At 43.0% G+C, this 23,163-nt stretch overlaps 1 protein-coding gene across 1 annotated transcript in view; it reads left to right on the top strand.

The window, feature by feature from the left end:
• STAG3 (stromal antigen 3) overlaps positions 1-23,163 on the top strand; it is a 1,295,475-nt gene that overhangs the window by 131,108 nt on the left and 1,141,204 nt on the right. The window contains exon 4 of the mRNA XM_053719478.1: positions 3,116-3,192. Coding sequence (XP_053575453.1) covers positions 3,116-3,192 — 77 coding nt within the window. The remainder of the gene's footprint in view (positions 1-3,115; positions 3,193-23,163) is intronic.

Consider the following 23,163-nt stretch of genomic DNA (forward strand, 5'->3'; position numbering starts at 1 on the left):
TTCAAACATCAAAATCTAATTTCTCTGAAGCTGACTGCTTGGAGATTGAACGCTTGATTTTATCAAAGCGTGGATTCTCGGAGTCAGTAATTGATACCTTAATACAGGCTAGGAAACCTGTTACCAGAAAGATTTACCATAAAATATGGCGTAAATACTTACATTGGTGCGAATCCAAGAGTTACTCATGGAGTAAGGTTAGGATTCCTAGGATATTGTCTTTTCTACAAGAAGGTTTAGAAAAGGGTTTATCTGCTAGTTCCTTAAAGGGACAGATCTCAGCTCTGTCCATTCTTTTACACAAACGTCTGTCAGAGGTTCCAGACGTTCAGGCTTTTTGTCAGGCTTTGGCCAGGATTAAGCCTGTGTTTAAAACTGTTGCTCCACCATGGAGCTTAAACTTAGTTCTTAACGTTTTACAGGGTGTTCCGTTTGAACCCCTTCATTCCATTGATATCAAATTGTTATCTTGGAAAGTTCTGTTTTTAATGGCTATTTCCTCGGCTCGAAGAGTCTCTGAGTTATCGGCCTTACATTGTGATTCTCCTTATCTGATTTTTCATTCAGACAAGGTAGTCCTGCGTACTAAACCTGGGTTCTTACCTAAGGTAGTCACTAATAGGAATATCAATCAAGAGATTGTTGTTCCATCATTGTGTCCTAACCCTTCTTCAAAGAAGGAACGACTTCTACACAATCTGGATGTAGTCCGTGCCCTGAAATTTTATCTACAGGCAACTAAAGATTTTCGCCAAACTTCTTCCCTGTTTGTCGTTTATTCTGGACAGAGGAGAGGTCAAAAAGCTTCTGCTACCTCTCTCTCTTTCTGGCTTCGTAGCATAATACGTTTAGCCTATGAGACTGCTGGACAGCAGCCTCCTGAAAGAATTACAGCTCATTCTACTAGAGCTGTGGCTTCCACTTGGGCCTTTAAAAATGAGGCCTCTGTTGAACAGATTTGCAAGGCTGCAACTTGGTCTTCTCTTCATACTTTTTACAAATTTTACAAATTTGACACTTTTGCTTCTTCGGAGGCTGTTATTGGGAGAAAGGTTCTTCAGGCAGTGGTTCCTTCTGTATAAAGATCCTGCCTGTCCCTCCCGTCATCCGTGTACTTTAGCTTTGGTATTGGTATCCCATAAGTAATGATGACCCGTGGACTGACTACACTTAACAGGAGAAAACATAATTTATGCTTACCTGATAAATTCCTTTCTCCTGTAGTGTAGTCAGTCCACGGCCCGCCCTGTTTTTTATGGAAGGTCTAAATTTTAAATTATACTCCAGTCACCACTGCACCCTATAGTTTCTCCTTTCTCGTTTGGTTCTCGGTCGAATGACTGGGTGTGACATAGAGGGGAGGAGCTATATAGCAGCTCTGCTTGGGTGATCCTCTTGCACTTCCTGTTGGGGAGGAGTTAATATCCCATAAGTAATGATGACCCGTGGACTGACTACACTACTGGAGAAAGGAATTTATCAGGTAAGCATAAATTATGTTTTTGTTTTCTTCCCTATGGCATGGAGAGTCCACGTCATTCCAATTACTAGTGGGTACCAATACCCAAGCTATTGTTATAATTGTATTAGAAGTCAGCATAACGCTGCATCTATCCGTGTCGCTCCAGCCACAGCTTCCTCGTGGGTGATGATGTCCTCAAACGGTAAGGGCTCACCCGCTCTGATAGTAATAGTGTTAATGCGGCAAGAAATGAGCTGGATAGAATAAGATTCAAAGAAGAGGGTATCTTGCACATGGGCTATTATTAAGACTTCAAGCCAAAACGCATAAGTCTGTCTGTGCTGCGCACTTCTTGATGTTTTGCTGTGAATCATGTTTTTTAAAGTTTGGAAATAAAGATTTGATTTTATACTAAAGACTTTAGACAATCTTTTAGCTTGTTTGTCCACTTTTCAGGTCCTAGAATTGGTCAAAAGGCTATAGCGGTGGACTTGGCATCATGCCTAAAGTAGACTATTTGTAAGACTTACTTCAAAAAGGGTAACTGCTCATTTTACCAGGTCTGTATCTACTACTAAGAAAACGACGCCTCCTTGGAATAGATTTGCAAGGGGGCAACTTGGTCTTCTCTCCATACCTTTTCTAAATTTTACCATTTTGAGGTTAATGCTTCTTCCGAAGCTGCTTTTGTGAGGAAAGTCCTTCAGGCTACAGTGTCTGTCAAATATGAACTGCCATCATTTTGTCCCTTCCTTTCTCAACATGGACTCTCAGTTTTGGTATTGTATCCCACATGTAATGAACACCTATGGACTCTCATCATCTTACGAAAGAAATAAGAATTTACACTTACCGATAAAAAAATTATTTCTGAATGATGAGAGTTCATAGGACCCACCTGGGTATTTGTACTTCTCAACCCTGCTTTCTGTCTTACCTACCTTTTCTATCTCTCTCCTCGGCTATGCATGAACTGAGAGGGGAGAGGACGTGGGAGGGAATAAAGCTCTTGTGAGGGCTGTTGACCCTAATAGTGACAGGAAATATCTTATTGACTCTCATTATCACGAAAGAAAGAAGTTTATCAGTAAGTATATTTCTTTTATTATTATTGTACTTTTGGAATAGGTGTCCACAGAGCTGCACTGCTGCTGTTGCTAGATGCTTCCACTTTGTCATAATAGCACTAACAGTTGACCAGGGTTGATCTAGTAGGGTAACATTTTCACAAACTGAGTTGTGGCAAAGGTGACATCCTATAACAGTGCCACATTTAAAGTCACTGAGCTCTTTAGTATGACCCGTTGTACTGCCAGTGTTTGTCTTTGGTGATGTCATGTCTATGTTCTGGATTATATGCACCTGTTAGCAATGGGTGTGGCTGAAACATCTGAACTCAATAATTAGTAAAGATTTCCACATACTTTTGGTCTTATAGAGTATATACTTTAGTTGATGGCATACAACAAACATTTGTCAAGGGAATTATTTGTATTTTAGACTGTGGTGATGGATCTAGATTATAGAAGTAAAGAGTAATATAGTGCCAATGTGGTTAAAAGAAGATCAATTTAATTTTCTAATATATACATACATAAATACATATATATTTGGTTGTAAGATTTGTCACTTGTTTCTCTTTATTTCAATCAGGTGTGGTGACTCAGGAGATGTTGGAACATATGCAGAATGCAGACATCATACGTAGGATGACAGAGGAGTTTGATGAAGTACCTTTTTTAAAAAAAATATTTTATATATAAAGTTTATAGTTCTTTATTATGTCATAAACAAAACTGTACGGGAATAGTTTATTATACTTATTGCAATAATAAGAGAAAAATATGTATTGGGGAAATATATTCACAAGGCAGTTTTTAGAGTTTTTTTCGAGAAATACTGCTGCTAGAAATAAGAATGGTGGTGATAGTCCACAAAATTCCACAAAAGGAGGAGGCAGACACCCTACAACAAGACTTCAAACCCCCACACTTCCCTCTCTCTCCCAGTAGTTATTTGCCTCGTCAACTAGGAGCAGGCAAGGAAAGGGGTGTTCTAGTTTTTGAAGAATTACAAGTATATTAATCTGAGAATCAACATCAATGGACAGTTCATTGAAGAGACGGGTTTTAAGGAATTACTGGCTTTGCAAAGTACATCTTCTTGTTGAAGTTGTGTCACATGCCTGCCATGGGTTTTTGTGGGATACTTCCTTAGCCTTCCTCTCTGTGGCCATAATGTGTACTTCCTTAATAGATTCTCTTCTGTTAGTTACAGCACTGGATGGTCTATCTACTGTCTCCTGAGTATACAGAAGAGGTAAGAACAGTGGCGTGGTATGCTTACTCGGTAAGAACCCATATGCTCTCTTTACCCTCTTGCCTTTATTGGCTGCACTAGTTGTGTCCTAGACATGGTAGTAGTACAGAACCTATATACTCTAGTTGGGTAATTTCATGTCTGCCTATTACACAGTACACATTGTGAGACTGGGTAGTCTCTTCTTCTCTTGGACATGTTACAATATGTTCTGTTTATGAGGGCATATTATTTCTTCTACAAAATATGACGAGTCCACGGATTTCATCCATACTTGTGGGATTTATCCTCCTGCTAACAGGAAGTGGCAAAGAGCACCACAGCAGAGCTGTATATATAGCTCCTCCCTTCCCCCCACCTCCAGTCATTCTCTTTGCCTGTGTTAGTAATAGAAAGAGGTAAAGCGAGGTGTTAGTTTTAGATTCTTCAATCAAGAATTTTTTTATTTTAAAATGGTACCGGTGAGTACCATTTCTCTTGTTAGGTGTATCTAGTCCACGGATCATCCATTACTTGTGGGATATATTCCCTTCCCAACAGGAAGTTGCAAGAGGATCACCCACAGCAGAGCTGCTATATAGCTCCTCCCCTCACATGTCATATCCAGTCATTCTCTTGCAACCCTCAACATAGATAGGTCGTGAGAGGACTGTGGTGTTTTATACTTAGTTTATTTCTTCAATCAAAAGTTTGTTATTTTTAAATGGCACCGGAGTGTGCTGTTTTTTCTCAGGCAGTATTTGGAAGAAGAATCTGCCTGCGTTTTCTATGATCTTAGCAGAAGTAACTAAGATCCACTTGCTGTTCTCACACATTCTGAGGAGTGAGGTAACTTCAGAGAGGGAATGGCGTGCAGGTTTCCTGTAACTAAGGTATGTGCAGTAAAATATTTTTCTAAGGAATGGAATTGACTAAGAAAATGCTGCTGATACCGAAGTAATGTAAGTAAAGCCTTAAATGCAGTGAAAGCGACTGGTCTCAGGCTTATTAATAGAGATATATACTCTTCAAAAAATGTGTTTTAAAACGGTTGCTGGCATGTTTAATCATTTTTTAACGTACATTTGGTGATAAAACTTATTGGGGCATAATTTTTTCCACATGGCTGGCTTAATTTCTGCATAGAAACAGTTAACTGAGGCTTCCCACTGTTGTAATATGAGTGGGAGGGGCCTATTTTAGCGCTTTTTTGCGCAGTAAAAATTCAGACTCAGACTTCCTGCTTCTTCCTGCATGATCCAGGACTTCTCTAGAGGGCTCAAAAGGCTTCAAAAGTCATATTGAGGGAGGTAAAACGTCACAGCAGAGCTGTGACAGTGTGTGTGACTGTTTTAAAAAACATTTTTTTTCTATTGTTATTCCGTTTTGGGTATTAAGGGGTTAATCATCCATTTGCAAGTGGGTGCAATGCTCTGCTAACTTAATACATTTACTGTGAAAATTTGGTTGGTATAACTGCTTTGGTTCATTGTTATTTCAACTTGAGACAGGTTTTGTGCTTCTTAAAGGCACAGTAGCGTTTTTTATATTGCTTGTAAACTTGTTGTAAAGTGTTTTTCAAGCTTGCCGGTCTTATTGCTAGTCTGTTTAAACATGTCTGACATAGATTAATCTACTTGTTCATTATGTTTGAAAGCCAGTGTGGAGCCCCATAGGAATATGTGTACTAAATGTATTGATTTCACTTTAAATAATAAAGATCAGTCTTTATCTATAAAAGAATTATCACCAGACGACGAGGGGGAAGTTATGCCAACTAACTCTCCTCACATGTTTGTACCTTCGCCTCCCGCTCAGGGGGCGCACGCTAATATGGCGCCAAGTACATCAGGGACGCCCATAGAAATTACTTTACAGGACATGGCTACAATCATGAATAATACCCTGTCAGAAGTATTATCTAGATTGCCAGAATTGAGAGGCAAGCGCGATAGGTCTGGGATTAGGAGAGATGCAGAGCGCGCAGGTGCTGTAAGAGCCATGTCTGATACTGCGTCACAGTTTGCAGAACATGAGGACGGAGAGCTTCATTCTGTGGGTGACGGATCTGATCCGGGGAAACCTGATTCAGAGATCTCTAATTTTAAATTTAAGCTTGAGAACCTCCGTGTATTGCTTGGGGAGGTTTTAGCTGCTCTGAACGACTGTAACACAGTTGCAATTCCAGAGAAATTGTGTAGGCTGGATAGATACTATGCGGTACCGGTGTGTACTGATGTTTTCCCTATACCTAAAAGGCTTACAGAAATTATTAGCAAGGAGTGGGATAGACCTGGTGTGCCCTTTTCCCCTCCTCCTATATTTAGAAAAATGTTCCCAATAGACGCCACTACACGGGACTTATGGCAAACGGTCCCTAAGGTGGAGGGAGCAGTTTCTACTTTAGAAAAGCGTACCACTATCCCAGTTGAGGACAGTTGTGCTTTTTCGGATCCAATGGATAAAAAATTAGAAGGTTACCTTAAGAAAATGTCTGTTCAACAAGGTTTTATCCTGCAGCCCCTTGCATGCATTGCGCCTGTCACTGCTGCTGCGGCATTCTGGTTTGAGTCTCTGGAAGAGGCCATTCACACAGCTCCATTGGATGAAATTATGGACAAGCTTAAATCACTTAAGCTAGCTAACTCATTTGTTTCTGATGCCATTGTACATTTGACTAAGAACTCCGGATTCGCCATCCAGGCGCGGAGGGCGCTATGGCTTAAATCCTGGTCAGCTGACGTGACTTCTAAATCTAAATTACTTAATATTCCTTTCAAGGGGCAGACCTTATTCGGGCCCGGCTTGAAAGAAATTATTGCTGACATTACTGGAGGTAAGGGTCATACCCTTCCTCAGGACAGGGCCAAATCAAAGGCCAAACAGTCTAATTTTCGTGCCTTTAGAAATTTCAAGGCAGGTGCAGCATCAACTTCCTCCGCTCCAAAACAGGAATGAACTGTTGCTCATTCCAGACAGGCCTGGACACCTAACCAGTCCTGGAACAAGGGCAAGCAGGCCAGAAAATGCTGCTGATACCGAAGATGTCCAGGATCCCTAGGCGTTGGAGATCATATCTCAGGGATATCTTCTGGACTTCAAGGCTTCTCCTCCTCAAGGGAGATTTCATCTTTCAAGGTTATCAGAAAACCAGATAAAGAAAGAGGCATTCCTAAGCTGTGTACAAGACCTCCTAGTAATGGGGGTGATCCACCCAGTTCCGCGGACGGAACAAGGACAGGGATTTTATTCAAATCTGTTTGTGGTTCCCAAGAAAGAGGGAACCTTCAGACCAATCTTGGACCTAAAGATCTTAAACAAATTCCTAAGAGTTCCATCATTCAAAATGGAAACTATTCGGACCATCCTACCCATGATCCAAGAGGGTCAGTACATGACCACAGTGGACTTAAAGGATGCCTACCTTCACATACCGATTCAAAAAGATCATCATCGGTTCCTAAGATTTGCCTTTCTAGACAGGCATTACCAATTTGTAGCTCTCCCCTTCGGGTTGGCTACTGCCCCGAGAATCTTTACATAGGTTCTGGGCTCACTTCTGGCGGTTTTAAGACCGCGAGGCATAGCGGTGGCTCCGTATCTAGACGACATCCTGATACAGGCGTCAAGCTTTCAAATTGCCAAGTCTCATACAGAGATAGTTCTGGCATTTCTGAGGTCGCATGGGTGGAAAGTGAACGTGGAAAAGAGTTCTCTATCACCACTCACAAGAGTCTCCTTCCTAGGGACTCTGATAGATTCTGTAGAAATGAAAATTTACCTGACGGAGTCCAGGTTATCAAAACTTTTAAATGCTTGCCGTGTCCTTCATTCCATTCCACGCCCGTCAGTGGCTCAGTGCATGGAAGTAATCGGCTTAATGGTAGCGGCAATGGACATAGTGCCATTTGCGCACCTGCATCTCAGACCGCTGCAATTGTGCATGCTAGGTCAGTGGAATGGGGATTACTCAGATTTGTCCCCTCTACTAAATCTGGATCAAGAGACCAGAGATTCTCTTCTCTGGTGGCTATCTCGGGTCCATCTGTCCAAGGGTATGACCTTTCGCAGGCCAGATTGGACGATTGTAACAACAGATGCCAGCCTTCTAGGCTGGGGCGCAGTCTGGAAGTCCCTGAAGGCTCAGGGATCGTGGACTCAGGAGGAGAAACTCCTCCCAATAAATATTCTGGAGTTAAGAGCAATATTCAGTGCTCTTCTAGCTTGGCCTCAGTTAGCAACCCTGAGGTTCATCAGATTTCAGTCGGACAACATCACGACTGTGGCTTACATCAACCATCAAGGGGGAACCAGGAGTTCCCTAGCGATGTTAGAAGTCTCAAAGATAATTCGCTGGGCAGAGTCTCACTCTTGCCACTTGTCAGCGATCCACATCCCAGGCGTGGAGAACTGGGAGGCGGATTTTCTAAGTCGTCAGACTTTTCATCCGGGGAAGTGGGAACTCCATCCGGAGGTGTTTGCTCAACTGGTCCATCGTTGGGGCAAACCAGAACTGGATCTCATGGCGTCTCGCCAGAACGCCAAGCTTCCTCGTTACGGATCCAGGTCCAGGGACCCGGGAGCTACGCTGATAGATGCTCTAGCAGCTCCTTGGTTCTTCAACCTGGCTTATGTGTTTCCACCGTTTCCTCTGCTCCCTCGGCTGATTGCCAAGATCAAGCAGGAGAGAGCATCTGTGATTCTGATAACGCCTGCGTGGCCACGCAGGACCTGGTATGCAGACCTAGTGAACATGTCGTCCTGTCCACCATGGACTCTACCTCTGAGGCAAGACCTTCTAATACAAGGTCCTTTCAATCATCCAAATCTAATTTCTCTGAGACTGACTGCATGGAGATTGAACGCTTGATCCTATCAAAGCGTGGCTTCTCTGAGTCAGTTATTGATACCTTAATACAGGTACGAAAGCCTGTTACCAGGAAAATCTACCATAAGATATGGCGTAAATACCTGTTTTGGTGCGAATCCAAGAGTTACTCATGGAGTAAGGTCAGGATTCCTAGGATATTGTCCTTTCTCCAAGAGGGTTTGGAAAAAGGCTTATCAGCTAGTTCGTTAAAGGGACAGATCTCTGCTCTGTCTATTCTTTTGCACAAGCGTCTGGCAGAAGTTCCAGACGTCAATGCTTTTTGTCAGGCTTTGGCTAGGATTAAGCCTGTGTTTAAAACTGTTGCTCCTCCATGGAGCTTAAACTTGGTTCTTAAAGTTCTTCAAGGAGTTCCGTTTGAACCCCTTCATTCCATTGATATTAAACTTTTATCTTGGAAAGTTCTGTTTTTGATGGCTATTTCCTCGGCTCGAAGAGTCTCGGAGTTATCTGCTTTACATTGTGATTCTCCTTATCTGATTTTCCATTCAGACAAGGTAGTTCTGCGTACTAAACCTGGGTTTTTACCTAAGGTGGTTTCTAACAGGAATATCAATCAAGAGATTGTTGTCCCATCATTGTGCCCTAATCCTTCTTCAAAGAAGGAACGTCTTTTACACAATGTGGACGTAGTCCGTGCCTTGAAGTTCTACTTACAGGCAACTAAAGACTTTCGTCAAACATCTGCCCTGTTTGTCGTTTACTCTGGTCAGAGGAGAGGTCAAAAGGCTTCGGCAACTTCTCTCTCCTTTTGGCTTAGAAGCATAATACGCTTAGCCTATGAGACTGCTGGACTGCAGCCCCCTGAAAGAATTACAGCTCATTCTACTAGAGCTGTGGCTTCCACCTGGGCCTTTAAAAATGAGGCCTCTGTTGAACAGATTTGCAAGGCTGTGACTTGGTCTTCGCTTCACACTTTTTCAAAATTTTACAAATTTGACACTTTTGCTTCTTCGGAGGCTGTTTTTGGGAGAAAGGTTCTACAGGCAGTGGTTCCTTCCGTTTAAGTTCCTGCCTTGTCCCTCCCATCATCTGTGTACTTAAGCTTTGGTATTGGTATCCCACAAGTAATGGATGATCCGTGGACTGGATACACTTAACAAGAGAAAACATAATTTATGCTTACCTGATAAATTTATTTCTCTTGTAGTGTATCCAGTCCACGGCCCGCCCTGTCCTTTTAAGGCAGGTCTAAATTTTTAATTAAACTACAGTCACCACTGCACCCTATGGTTTCTCCTTTCTCGTCTTGTTTCGGTCGAATGACTGGATATGACATGTGAGGGGAGGAGCTATATAGCAGCTCTGCTGTGGGTGATCCTCTTGCAGCTTGCTGTTGGGAAGGGAATATATCCCACAAGTAATGGATGATCCGTGGACTGGATACACTACAAGAGAAATAAATTTATCAGGTAAGCATAAATTATGTTTTTCCTCAGGGAGAAATCGTCAGTCTGGATTCCCAGGAGGAATGAAGTGATCGTTTCTCGTGTAAGATGTATCGAGTCCACGGATTCATCCATACTTGTGGGATATTCTCCTTCCTTACAGGAAGTTGCAAAGAGAGCACCCACAGCAGAGCTGTCTATATAGCTCCTCCCATAGCCCCACCCCCCAGTCATTCTCTTTGACTACTCTAAGTACTAGGAAGGGTAAAGTGAGTGTGTTGATAAAAATGTTAGTTTTTATTTCTCTTGTAAGGTGTATCCAGTCCACGGATCATCCATTACTTGTGGGATATTCTCATTCCCAACAGGAAGTTGCAAGAGGACACCCACCCATATAGCTCCTCCCCTAACTGCCATACCCAGTCATTCTCTTGCAACTCTCAACAAGCATAGAGGTAGTAAGAGAGAGTGGTGAAAATTTGTTTCTCTTAAAGGCACAGTACCGTTTTTTATATTTGCTTGTTAACTTGATTTAAAGTGTTTTCCAAGCTTGCTAGTCTCATTGCTAGTCTGTACAATAATGTCTGACATAGAGGAAACTCCTTGTTCATTAAGTTTAAAAGCCATGGTGGAACCCCCTCTTAGACTGTGTACCAAATGTACTGATTTCACTTTAAGCAATAAAGATCATATTCTGTCTTTAAAAAAATTATCACCAGAGGAATCTGAAGAGGGGGAAGTTATGCCGACTAACTCTCCCCACGTGTCAGATCCTTTGACTCCCGCTCAAGGGACTCACGCTCAAATGGCGCCAAGTACATCTAGGGCGCCCATAGCGATTACTTTACAAGACATGGCGGCAGTCATGGATAATACACTGTCAGCGGTATTAGCCAGACTACCTGAATTTAGAGGTAAGCGAGATAGCTCTGGGGTTAGACGAAATGCAGAGCATACTGACGCTTTAAGAACCATGTCTGATACTGCCTCACAATATGCAGAAGCTGAGGAAGGAGAGCTTCAGTCTGTGGGTGATGTTTCTGACTCAGGAAAGATACCTGACTCTGATATTTCTACATTTAAATTTAAGCTTGAGCACCTCCGCGTGTTGCTCAGGGAGGTTTTAGCTGCTCTGAATGACTGTGATACAATTGCAGTGCCAGAGAAATTGTGTAGACTGGATAAATACTATGCAGTGCCGGTATGTACTGATGTTTTTCCAATACCTAAAAGGTTTACAGAAATTATTAATAAGGAATGGGATAGACCAGGTGTGCCGTTCTCTTCCCCTCCTATTTTTAGAAAAATGTTTCCAATAGACGCCACCACACGGACTTATGGCAGACAGTCCCTAAGGTGGAGGGAGCAGTTTCTACTCTAGCAAAGCGTACTACTATCCCTGTCGAGGACAGTTGTGCTTTTTTAGATCCAATGGATAAAAAATTAGAAGGTTACCTTAAGAAAATGTTTATTCAACAAGGTTTTATCCTACAGCCCCTTGAATGCATTGCTCCTGTCACTGCTGCTGCGGCGTTCTGGTTTGAGTCTCTGGAAGAGGCTTTACAGCTAGCGACTCCATTGGATGACATACTTGGCAAGCTTAGAGCACTTAAGCTAGCCAATTCTTTTGTTTCTGATGCCATTGTTCATTTGACTAAACTAACGGCTAAGAATTCTGGTTTTGCTATACAGGCGCGCAGAGCGCTATGGCTTAAATCGTGGTCAGCTGACGTGACTTCAAAATCTAAGCTGCTTAACATTCCCTTCAAGGGGCAGACCCTATTTGGGCCTGGGTTGAAGGAGATTATTACTGATATCACTGGAGGAAAAGGTCATGCCCTTCCTCAGGACAGGTCCAAATCAAGGGCCAAGCAGTCTAATTTTCGTGCCTTTCGAAACTTCAAGGCAGGTGCGGCATCAACTTCCTCTAATGCAAAACAAGAGGGAACTTTTGCTCAGTCCAAGACGGTCTGGAGACCAAACCAGACCTGGAACAAAGGTAAGCAGGCCAAAAAGCCTGCTGCTGCCTCTAAGACAGCATGAAGGAACGGCCCCCTATCCGGTAATGGATCTAATAGGGGGCAGACTTTCACTCTTCTCCCAGGCATGGGCAAGAGATGTCCAGGATCCTTGGGCGTTGGAAATTATATCCCAGGGATATCTTCTGGACTTCAAAGCTTCCCCCCAAAAGGGAGATTTCACCTTTCACAATTATCTGCAAACCAGATAAAAAGAGAGGCATTCTTACACTGTGTACGAGACCTCCTAGTTATGGGAGTGATCCATCCAGTTCCAAAGGAGGAACAGGGACAGGGTTTTTACTCAAATCTGTTTGTGGTTCCCAAAAAAGAGGGAACCTTCAGACCAATTTTGGATCTAAAGATCTTAAACAAATTCCTCAGGGTTCCATCATTCAAGATGGAAACTATTCGTACCATCCTACCTATGATCCAGGAGGGTCAATATATGACTACAGGGGATTTAAAGGATGCTTATCTTCACATTCCGATACACAAAGATCATCATCGGTTTCTCAGGTTTGCTTTTCTAGACAGGCATTACCAGTTTGTAGCTCTTCCCTTTGGATTAGCTACAGCCCCAAGAATCTTTACGAAGGTTCTAGGGTCGCTTCTGGCGGTCCTAAGGCCGCGGGGCATAGCAGTGGCCCCTTATTTAGACGACATCCTGATACAGGCGTCAAACTTCCAAATTGCCAAGTCTCATACGGACGTAGTACTGGCATTTCTGAGGTTGCATGGGTGGAAAGTGAACAAGGAAAAGAGTTCTCTATCCCCACTCACAAGAGTTTCCTTCCTAGGGACTCTGATAGATTCTGTAGAAATGAAAATTTACCTGACGGAGTCCAGGTTATCAAAGTTTCTAAATTCCTGCCGTTTTCTTCATTCCATTCTGCGCCCTTCGGTGGCTCAGTGTATGGAAGCAATCGGTTTAATGGTAGCGGCAATGGACATAGTGCCGTTTGCACGCTTACATCTCAGACCGCTGCAACTATGCATGCTCAGTCAGTGGAACGGGGATTACACAGATTTGTCCCCTCTACTAAATCTGGATCAAGAGACCAGGGATTCTCTTCTCTGGTGCTATCTCGGGTCCATCTGTCCAAAGGTATGACCTTTCGCAGGCCAGATTGGACAATTGTAACAACAGATGCCAGCCTTCTAGGTTGGGGTGCCGTCTGGAACTCCCTGAAGGCTCAGGGATCGTGGACTCAGGAGGAGACGCTCCTTCCAATAAATATTCTGTAACTAAGAGCGATATTCAATGCTCTTCAGGCTTGGCCTCAGTTAGCAACTCTGAGGTACATCAGATTTCAGTCGGACAACATCACGACTGTGGCTTACATCAACCATCAAGGGGGAACAAGAAGTTCCCTAGCGATGTTAGAAGTTTCAAAAATAATTCGCTGGGCAGAGATTCACTCTTGCCACTTATCAGCTATCCATATCCCAGGTGTAGAGAACTGGGAGGCGGATTTTCTAAGTTGTCAGACTTTTCATCCGGGGGAGTGGGAACTCCATCCGGAGGTGTTTGCACAATTGATTCATCGTTGGGGCAAACCAGAACTGGATCTCATGGCGTCTCACCAGAACGCCAAGCTTCCTTGTTACGGATCCAGGTCCAGGGATACCAAGGCGATGCTGATAGATGCTCTAGCAGCGCCCTGGTCTTTCAACCTGGCTTATGTGTTTCCACCGTTTCCTCTGCTCCCTCGACTGATTGCCAAGATCAAGCAGGAGAGAACATCTGTGATTTTGATAGCGCCTGCGTGGCCATGCAGGACCTGGTCTGCAGATCTAGTGGACATGTCATCCTTTCCACCATGGACTCTGCCTCTGAGACAGGACCTTCTACTTCAGGGTCCTTTCAACCATCCAAATCTAATTTCTCTGAGACTGACTGCCTGGAGATTGAACGCTTGATTTTATCAAAGCGTGGCTTCTCCTAGTCAGTCATTGATACCTTAATACAGGCACGAAAGCCTGTCACCAGGAAAATTTACCATAAGATATGGCGTAAATATCTTTATTGGTGTGAATCCAAGGGTTACTCATGGAGTAAGGTCAGGATTCCCAGGATATTATCCTTTCTCCAAGAAGGTTTGGAAAAAGTATTGTCAGCTAGTTCCTTAAAGGGACAGATTTCTGCTCTGTCTATTCTTTTGCACAAGCGTCTGGCAGATGTTGCAGACGTTCAGGCATTTTGTCAGGCTTTAGTTAGAATCAAGCCTGTGTTTAAACCTGTTGCTCCGCCATGGAGCTTAAATTTGGTTCTTAAGGTTCTTCATGGAGTTCCGTTTGAACCTCTTCATTCCATAGATATCAAACTTTTATCTTGGAAAGTTCTTTTTTTGGTAGCTATTTCCTCGGCTCGTAGAGTCTCTGAGTTATCTGCCTTACAATGTGATTCTCCTTATCTGATTTTCCATATGGATAAGGTAGTCCTGCGTACCAAACCTGGGTTTTTACCTAAGGTGGTATCTAACAAGAATATCAATCAAGAGATTGTTGTTCCATCCTTGTGTCCTAATCCTTCTTCAAAGAAGGAACGTCTATTACACAATCTGGACGTGGTTCGTGCTTTAAAGTTTTACTTACAAGCTACTAAAGATTTTTGTCAAACATCTGCTTTGTTTGTTGTCTACTCTGGACAGAGGAGAGGTCAAAAGGCTTCGGCGACCTCTCTTTCTTTTTGGCTAAGAAGCATAATCTGCTTAGCCTATGAGACTGCTGGACAGCAGCCTCCTGAAAGGATTACAGCTCATTCTACTAGAGCTGTGGCTTCCACCTGGGCCTTTAAAAATGAGGCTTCTGTTGAACAGATTTGCAAGGCGGCGACTTGGTCTTCGCTTCATACTTTTTCAAAATTCTACAAATTTGATACTTTTGCTTCTTCGGAGGCTATTTTTGGGAGAAAGGTTTTACAGGCAGTGGTACCTTCCGTTTAAGTACCTGCCTTGTCCCTCCCTTCATCCGTGTACTTTAGCTTTGGTATTGGTATCCCACAAGTAATGGATGATCCGTGGACTGGATACACCTTACAAGAGAAAACACAATTTATGCTTACCTGATAAATTTATTTCTCTTGTGGTGTATCCAGTCCACGGCCCGCCCTATCATTTTAAGACAGGTAATTTTTAAATTTAAAATACAGTCACCACTGCATCCTATGGTTTCTCCTTTCTCGGCTTGTTTTCGGTCGAATGACTTGATATGGCAGTTAGGGGAGGAGCTATATAACAGCTCTGCTGTGGGTGTCCTCTTGCAACTTCCTGTTGGGAATGAGAATATCCCACAAGTAATGGATGATCCGTGGACTGGATACACCACAAGAGAAATAAATTTATCAGGTAAGCATAAATTGTGTTTTTCTCAAGCAAAAGTTTGTTATTTTAAATGGTACCGTGGTGTACTATTTACTCTATGGCAGAAAAGGGATGAAGATTTCTGCAAGGAGGATGATGATCTTAGCACTTTGTAACTAAGATCCACTGCTGTTCTCACAAGGGCTGAAGAGTACAAGAAAACTTCAGTTGGGGGAACGATTTGCAGGCTAAACTGCATTGAGGTATGTTCAGTCTATTTTTTTCTAGACAGACTGTGATAATTCTAGAAAAGGCTGGTGATATCCCCATGAGGGAAGGGTAAGCTGTATTCAGACACTTAGTAGGAATCCCAGCTTGCATAAAGGGCTCATTAGTTACTGGTGACACTGATAGGAAAAAACGTTTTTTTTTTTTTTTTTATTAGCAAATATAACTTTTTTGAGGGACTTTAAGGGGTCATTTTGGCTTGTTTAAGGGTTTGTTAACCCCCATGGCTAGTTTGAGAAACACTCTGTTGTATTTCTTTTAGGCCCCAAAACATCGAGTGAGGTGGGAGTGGTCTATTTTCGCGCCTCAGTTGCGCAGTTTCTTTTCCTCAGAGACATCAAGCTGCTTCTCCAGAGGTTCCTACTGTGTTTGAGGGCTTTAAAGAAGTTTTTTTCCCCACAAATCGTTCCTAAAGGGCAGGTAGGCGCCACAGCAGAGCTGTGGCAAGGTGCTGAACGTTTTATTTACCGTTTTTTTACGTTTTGTCAATCCGGTTTTTACATTAAGGGGTTAATTGTTTATTTGCATAGCTGTGCAAAGTTACTAAGGCTTTATGATGCTACTGTAAAAATTTTGTTGAGTTTACTGCTTTTTTACACTGTTTTGCAGAGTTTGTGCAGCTTTTTTTCTCTTAAAGGCACAGTACCATTTTTTTGTATATATTTGCTTTGATTAAAGTGTTCTCCACTTATGTATATATTATATATATTATGTATATGTATGTATAGATTTGCTTTGATTAAAGTGTTATCCAAGCTTGCTTGTTACATTACTAGCCTGTTTAACATGTCTGACATCAAGGAAAATCCTTGTTCAATGTGTTTAGAAGCCATTGTGGAACCCCCTCTTAGAATGTGTCCCACTTGCACTGATATGTCTATAAATTATAAAGAGCATATTTCTCTTGCAAGGTGTATCCAGTCCACGGATTCATCCTTGTGGGATATTCTCATTCCCTACAGGAAGTGGCAAAGAGAGCACACAGCAGAGCTGTCCATATAGCTCCCCCTCTGGCTCCGCCCCCCAGTCATTCTCTTTGCCGCTCTAACAAGTAGCATCTCCACGGGAGGGTAAAGTGAATGTGGTGTTAGATTTGTAGTTTTTATATCTTCAATCAAAAGTTTGTTATTTTTAAATAGTACCGGTTTGTGCTATTTACTCTCTGGCAGAAATATGATGAAGAATTCTGCTGAGAGGAAAATGATTTTAGCATGTTGTAACTAAAATCCATTGCTGTTCCCACACAGGACTGAGGAGTACCAGAAAACTTCAGTTGGGGGGAACAGTTTGCAGGCTTAACTGCTTTGAGGTATGTTTCAGTCATCTTTTTTTCTAGTCAAGACAAGATAATGCTAGAAGACTGACAAGATTCCCCATGTGGGAAGGGTAAGCCATGTTCTGAAACTTAGTATAGAACTAGAGGCTTATTTAAGTGGGTTCAATAGACTGGTTATCACTTTAACAGGGCAATCAATTATTTTGTTTAGAAAAATACTCTTTATTGACACTTTTAAGCACTTTTGATGTGTTTATTGGGGTTTTATTCCACATGGCATTATTTTTAGTCACCTAAATTGGGTTCTGAAGGCCCCACTGCTGTGGAGTGGGAGGGGCCTAATTTCGCGCCTCAGTTGCGCAGTTTATTCTGACAAGATTTCCCTGCATGCTGCTTCACATGGGTCCAGAGACTGCTTGAGGACTTCAGTAGGCTTGATTTTCTCAAATTCAATCCTTAAGGGAAGGTAGGGCCACAGCAGGCTGCTGTGGCAAGGTGCTGTAGTTTATTAACTGGTTGTTTGCTTTAGGCGGCTTCAATTTGGGCATTAAAGGGTTAATCAGGCTGAAACTTGCTGTGCAATCATATCGAAGCATTAGGCACATACTGTAAAAATTTCAAGAGATTTGGTTCATTTTTCACCGTTTTGTAAAATTGTGTGCGCTTTTATTATCTTAAAGGCACAGTACCATTTATTGCAATTTTTTTTTTTATTGCATAAAGTGTTTTTCCAAGCCTGCTTGTGTATAATACCAATCTGTTAAACATGTCTGACACTAAGGAAAAGCCTTGCTCTATGTGTTCAGAAGCCATGGTGGAACCCCCACTCAAAATGTGTCACAAGTGCACTAATGTGTCTATACACTTTAAAGATCATATTGTGTCACTTAAAAATATAGCCCTAGATAATTCTTTGACTGAAGGTAATGAGGATAGTCCGCCCTCCTCTCCCCATGTGTCATCACCAGTTACGCCCGCTCAAGCGATACCTAGTACCTCTAGTGCATTAGCACCAATTACATTGCAACAACTGGCGGCAGTCATGGATAATTCCCTTGCGGCCTTTCTATCCAAACTGCCAGTTTTCCCTAAAAAGCGCGATAGCTCTGTTTTGAGAACAGATGAGGAGCAGTCGGAAGCTTTGGGAGGCTTATCTGATGTACCCTCACAACACTCTGAAGTAGGGGCGAGGGATGTTATGTCTGAGGGAGAAATTTCTGATTCAGGAAAAGTTTCTCAGCGGGCAGAATCAGATTCACTAGCATTTAAATTTAAATTGGAACACCTCCGCGTACTGCTTAGGGAGGTCTTATCAACTCTGGATGATTGTGACCCTATGGTGGTCCCAGAGAAATTGTGTAAAATGGACAATTATCTAGAAGTCCCTGTATACACTGATGCGTTTCCGATCCCTAAGAGGGTGGCGGATATTGTTGCTAGGGAGTGGGAAAGACCAGGTGTACCTTTTGTTCCCCCACCTATCTTTAAGAAAATGTTCCCCATAACTGATCCCAGGCGGGACGCGTGGCAGACGGTCCCTAAGGTAGAAGGGGCAGTTTCAACACTAGCCAAGCGCACAACCATACCAATTGAAGACAGTTGTGCTTTCAAAGATCCTATGGATAAAAAATTAGAAGGTTTACTAAAGAAAATATTTGTTCAACAAGGTTTCCTTCTCCAACCTATTGCCTGCATTATTCCTGTAACTACTGCAGCGGCTTTCTGGTTTGAGGCGCTGGAGGAGTCCTCATATGACGAAATTATGGATAGAATTAAGGCTCTAAAGCTGGCTAATTCTTTTATCACAGATGCCGCTTTGCAATTAGATAAGTTAGCGGCGAAAAATTCTGGTTTTGCCATCATGGCGCGCAGAGCGCTTTGGCTTAAATCATGGTCGGCCGAACTGTCGTCTAAAACAAAATTACTGAATATTCCTTTCAAGGGAAAGACCCTTTTCGGGCCCGAGTTGAAAGAGATTATTTCGGATATCACTGGGGGAAAGGGCCATGCCCTCCCGCAAGATAGGCCTTTTAAGGCTAAAAACAAGGCTAATTTTCGTTCCTTTCGCAACTTCAGGAGCGGTCCTGCTTCAGCCTCTGCTACCGCAAAGCAAGAGGGTAACACTTCACAGCCCAAGGCAACCTGGAAGCCTTTGCAGGGCTGGAACAAGGGTAAACAGGCCAAGAAGCCTGCAGCTGCTACTAAGACAGCATGAAGGGGTAGCCCCCGATCCGGGACCGGATCTGGTAGGGGGCAGACTCTCTCTCTTTGCTCAGGCTTGAGCAAGAGATGTTCCCGATCCCTGGGCATTAGAGATAGTTGCTCAGGGATATCTTCTAGAATTCAAGGACTCTCCTCCAAGGGGAAGGTTCCACATTTCTCGTCTCTCTACAGACCAGACAAAGAAAGAGGCGTTCTTATGCTGTGTAGAAGATCTACTCAAGATGGGAGTGATATATCCAGTTCCTACTACAGAACAAGGACTGGATTTTTACTCAAACCTGTTTGTGGTTCCCAAAAAGGAAGGAACTTTTAGACCAATCCTGGATCTAAAAATTCTAAACAAATTCCTCAGAGTTCCATCTTTCAAGATGGAAACCATTCGGACAATCTTACCGATGATCCAGGAAGGTCAATATATGACTACCGTGGATCTAAAGGATGCGTACCTTCATATTCCTATCCACAAAGATCACCATCAGTTCCTAAGGTTCGCTTTTCTGGACAAGCATTACCAGTTCGTGGCCCTTCCCTTCGGGTTGGCCACCGCTCCCAGAATTTTCACAAAGGTGCTAGGGTCCCTTCTAGCGGTACTGAGACCGCGGGGCATTGCAGTAGCACCCTATCTGGACGACATCTTAATACAGGCGTCGTCTTTTCCCAGAGCCAAGGCTCATACGGATATTGTTCTGGCCTTTCTAAGGTCTCACGGGTGGAAGGTGAACACCGAAAAAAGTTCTCTGTCCCCGCTAACAAGGGTTCCCTTCCTGGGAACATTAATAGACTCGGTAGAAATTAAAAAAAATTCTGACGGAGGTCAGAAGGTTAAAGCTTCTAAGTACTTGCCGAGTTCTTCATTCCATTCCTCGGCCATCTGTAGCTCAGTGCATGGAGGTAATCGGATTAATGGTAGCAGCAATGGACGTAGTCCCTTTTGCTCGAATTCATCTCAGGCCACTGCAATTGTGCATGCTCAAACAGTGGAATGGAGATTATGCAGATTTGTCTCCTCAAATCCAACTGGACCAGAAAACCAGAGATTCTCTTCTCTGGTGGTTGTCTCAGGATCACCTGTCGCAGGGAATGTGCTTCCGCAGACCGGAGTGAATCATTGTAACGAATGACGCCAGTCTGTTAGGCTGGGGGGCGGTCTGGGGCTCCCTGAAAGCTCAGGGCCTATGGTCTCGGGAAGAGTCTCTTCTCCCGATAAACATTTTGGAACTGAGAGCGATATTCAACACGCTCCAGGCATGGCCTCAGCTAGTGGCGGCCAAGTTCATCAGATTTCAGTCGGACAACATCACGACTGTAGCATACATAAATCATCAGGGAGGAACAAAGAGTTCCTTAGCGATGAAGGAAGTAACCAAGATAATCAGTTGGGCGGAGGATCACTCTTGCCATCTATCTGCAATTCACATCCCAGGAGTAGACAACTGGGAAGCGGATTTCCTAAGTCGTCAGACTTTTCACCCGGGGGAGTGGGAACTCCACCCGGAGGTATTTGCTCAGCTGACTCAGCTATGGGGCATTCCAGAGTTGGATCTGATCGCGTCCCGTCAGAACACCAAACTTCCTCTTTACGGATCCAGGTCCAGGGACCCCAAGGCGGCATTGATAGATGCTCTAGTAGCGCCTTGGTCCTTCAATCTGGCCTATGTCTTTCCACCGTTTCCCCTTCTCCCTCGGCTGGTAGCCAGAATCAAACAGGAGAAGGCCTCAGTAATTCTGATAGCGCCTGCGTGGCCACGCAGGACTTGGTATGCAGACCTAGTGGACATGTCATCTGTCCCACCATGGACACTGCCAATGAGGCAGGATCTTCTAATACAGGGTCCATTCAAGCATCCAAATCTAGTTTCTCTGCAGCTGACTGCTTGGAGATTGAACGCTTAATTTTATCCAAGCGTGGGTTCTCTGAATCAGTCATAGATACTCTGATCCAAGCTAGAAAACCTGTCACCAGGAAAATTTACCATAAGATATGGCGGAAATATCTTTGTTGGTGTGAATCCAAGGGTTACTCGTGGAGTAAGATTAGGATTCCAAGGATATTGTCTTTTCTCCAAGAAGGATTGGAGAAAGGTTTATCAGCTAGTTCCTTAAAGGGGCAGATATCCGCTCTGTCTATCCTTTTACACAAGCGTCTGGCAGAAGTACCAGATGTTCAAGCGTTTGCACAGGCGTTAGTCAGAATCAAGCCTGTCTATAAACCTGTGGCTCCTCCATGGAGTCTAAATTTAGTTCTTTCAGTTCTTCAAGGGGTTCCCTTTGAACCTTTACATTCCATAGATATTAAGTTATTATCTTGGAAAGTTTTGTTTTTGGTAGCTATATCTTCTGCTCGAAGAGTTTCAGAATTGTCTGCTTTGCAGTGTAATTCACCCTATCTGGTGTTCCATGCAGATAAGGTAGTTTTGCGTACCAAACCTGGTTTTCTTCCTAAAGTTGTTTCTAATAAGAACATTAACCAGTAAATCATTGTTCCTTCTCTGTGTCCTAATCCAGCTTCTAAGAAGGAACGGCTTTTACACAATCTTGATGTGGTTCGTGCTTTGAAATTCTATTTACAAGCAACTAAGGATTTCAGACAAACATAATCTTTGTTTGTTGTCTATTCTGGTAAGAGGAGAGGTCAAAAAGCGACGGATACCTCTCTTTCCTTCTGGTTGAAAAACATCATCCGATTGGCTTATGAGACTGCTGGGCAGCAGCCTCCTGAACGAATTACAGCTCATTCCACCAGAGCTGTGGCTTCCACTTGGGCCTTCAAGAATGAGGCTTCTGTTGAACAGATTTGCAAGGCAGCGACTTGGTCCTCACTGCATACTTTTGCCAAATTTTACAAATTCGATACTTTTGCTTCTTTGGAGGCTATTTTTGGGAGAAAGGTTTTGCAAGCAGTGGTGCCTTCCGTTTAGGTTACCTGTCTTGTTCCCTCCCTTCATCCGTGTCCTAAAGCTTTGGTATTGGTATCCCACAAGTAAGGATGAATCCGTGGACTGGATACACCTTGCAAGAGAAAACAGAATTTATGCTTACCTGATAAATTACTTTCTCTTGCGGGGTATCCAGTCCACGGCCCGCCCTGGCAATTAAGTCAGGTTAAAATTTCTTGTTTAAACTACAGTCACCACTGCACCCTATGGTTTCTCCTTTTTCTCTTGTTAAGTGTAGTCAGTCCACGGGTCATCCATTACTTATGGAATATATCTCTTCCTAACAGGAAGCTGCAAGAGGATCACCCAAGCAGAGCTGCTATATAGCTCCTCCCCTCACATGTCATATTCAGTCATTCTCTTGCAGCCTAACTAAAGATAGGTCGCTGTGAGAGGTCTGTGGTGTTTTTTAACTTAGTTTATTTCTTCAATCAAAAGTTTGTTATTTTAAATGGCACCGGAGTGTGCTGTTTGTTCTCAGGCAGCATTAGAAGAAGAATCTGCCTGGGTTTTCTATGATCTTAGCAGACGTAACTAAGATCCACTGGCTGTTCTCATCTGAGGAGTGAGGTAACTTCAGAAAAGGGGAATAGCATGCAGGGCCCCCCTGCAAATGAGGTATGTGCAGTAAATTATTTTTCTGAGGAATGGAATTGACTGAGAAAATACTGCTGATACCAATGTAACGTAAGTTCAGCCTTAAATGCAGTGATCGCGACTGGTATTAGGCTGATGAGTGTGTGTACACTGAATGTATTTTTCTAAGGAATGGAATTGACTCTGAAAATACTGTTAATACTGAAATAATGTATGAGCCTTAACTGCAGTAAAAGCGACTGGTAGCAGGCTTATTAATAACACTTCATTTAAAACGTTTACTGGCATGTTAATCGTTTTTTGTGAGGTACTTGGTGATAAAACTTATTGGGGCATGATTTTTACCACATGGCCATCTTTGTTTTCTGCATAGAAACAGTTATCTGAGCTTCCCCACTGTTGTAATATGAGTGGGAGGGGCCTATTTTAGCGCTTTTTTGCGCAGTAAAAATTCAGTCACAATCTGTCTACTTCATCCTCCATG

Source organism: Bombina bombina, chromosome 6, assembly GCF_027579735.1.
Source record: "Bombina bombina isolate aBomBom1 chromosome 6, aBomBom1.pri, whole genome shotgun sequence".
NCBI classification, from domain to species: Eukaryota; Metazoa; Chordata; class Amphibia; order Anura; family Bombinatoridae; genus Bombina; species Bombina bombina.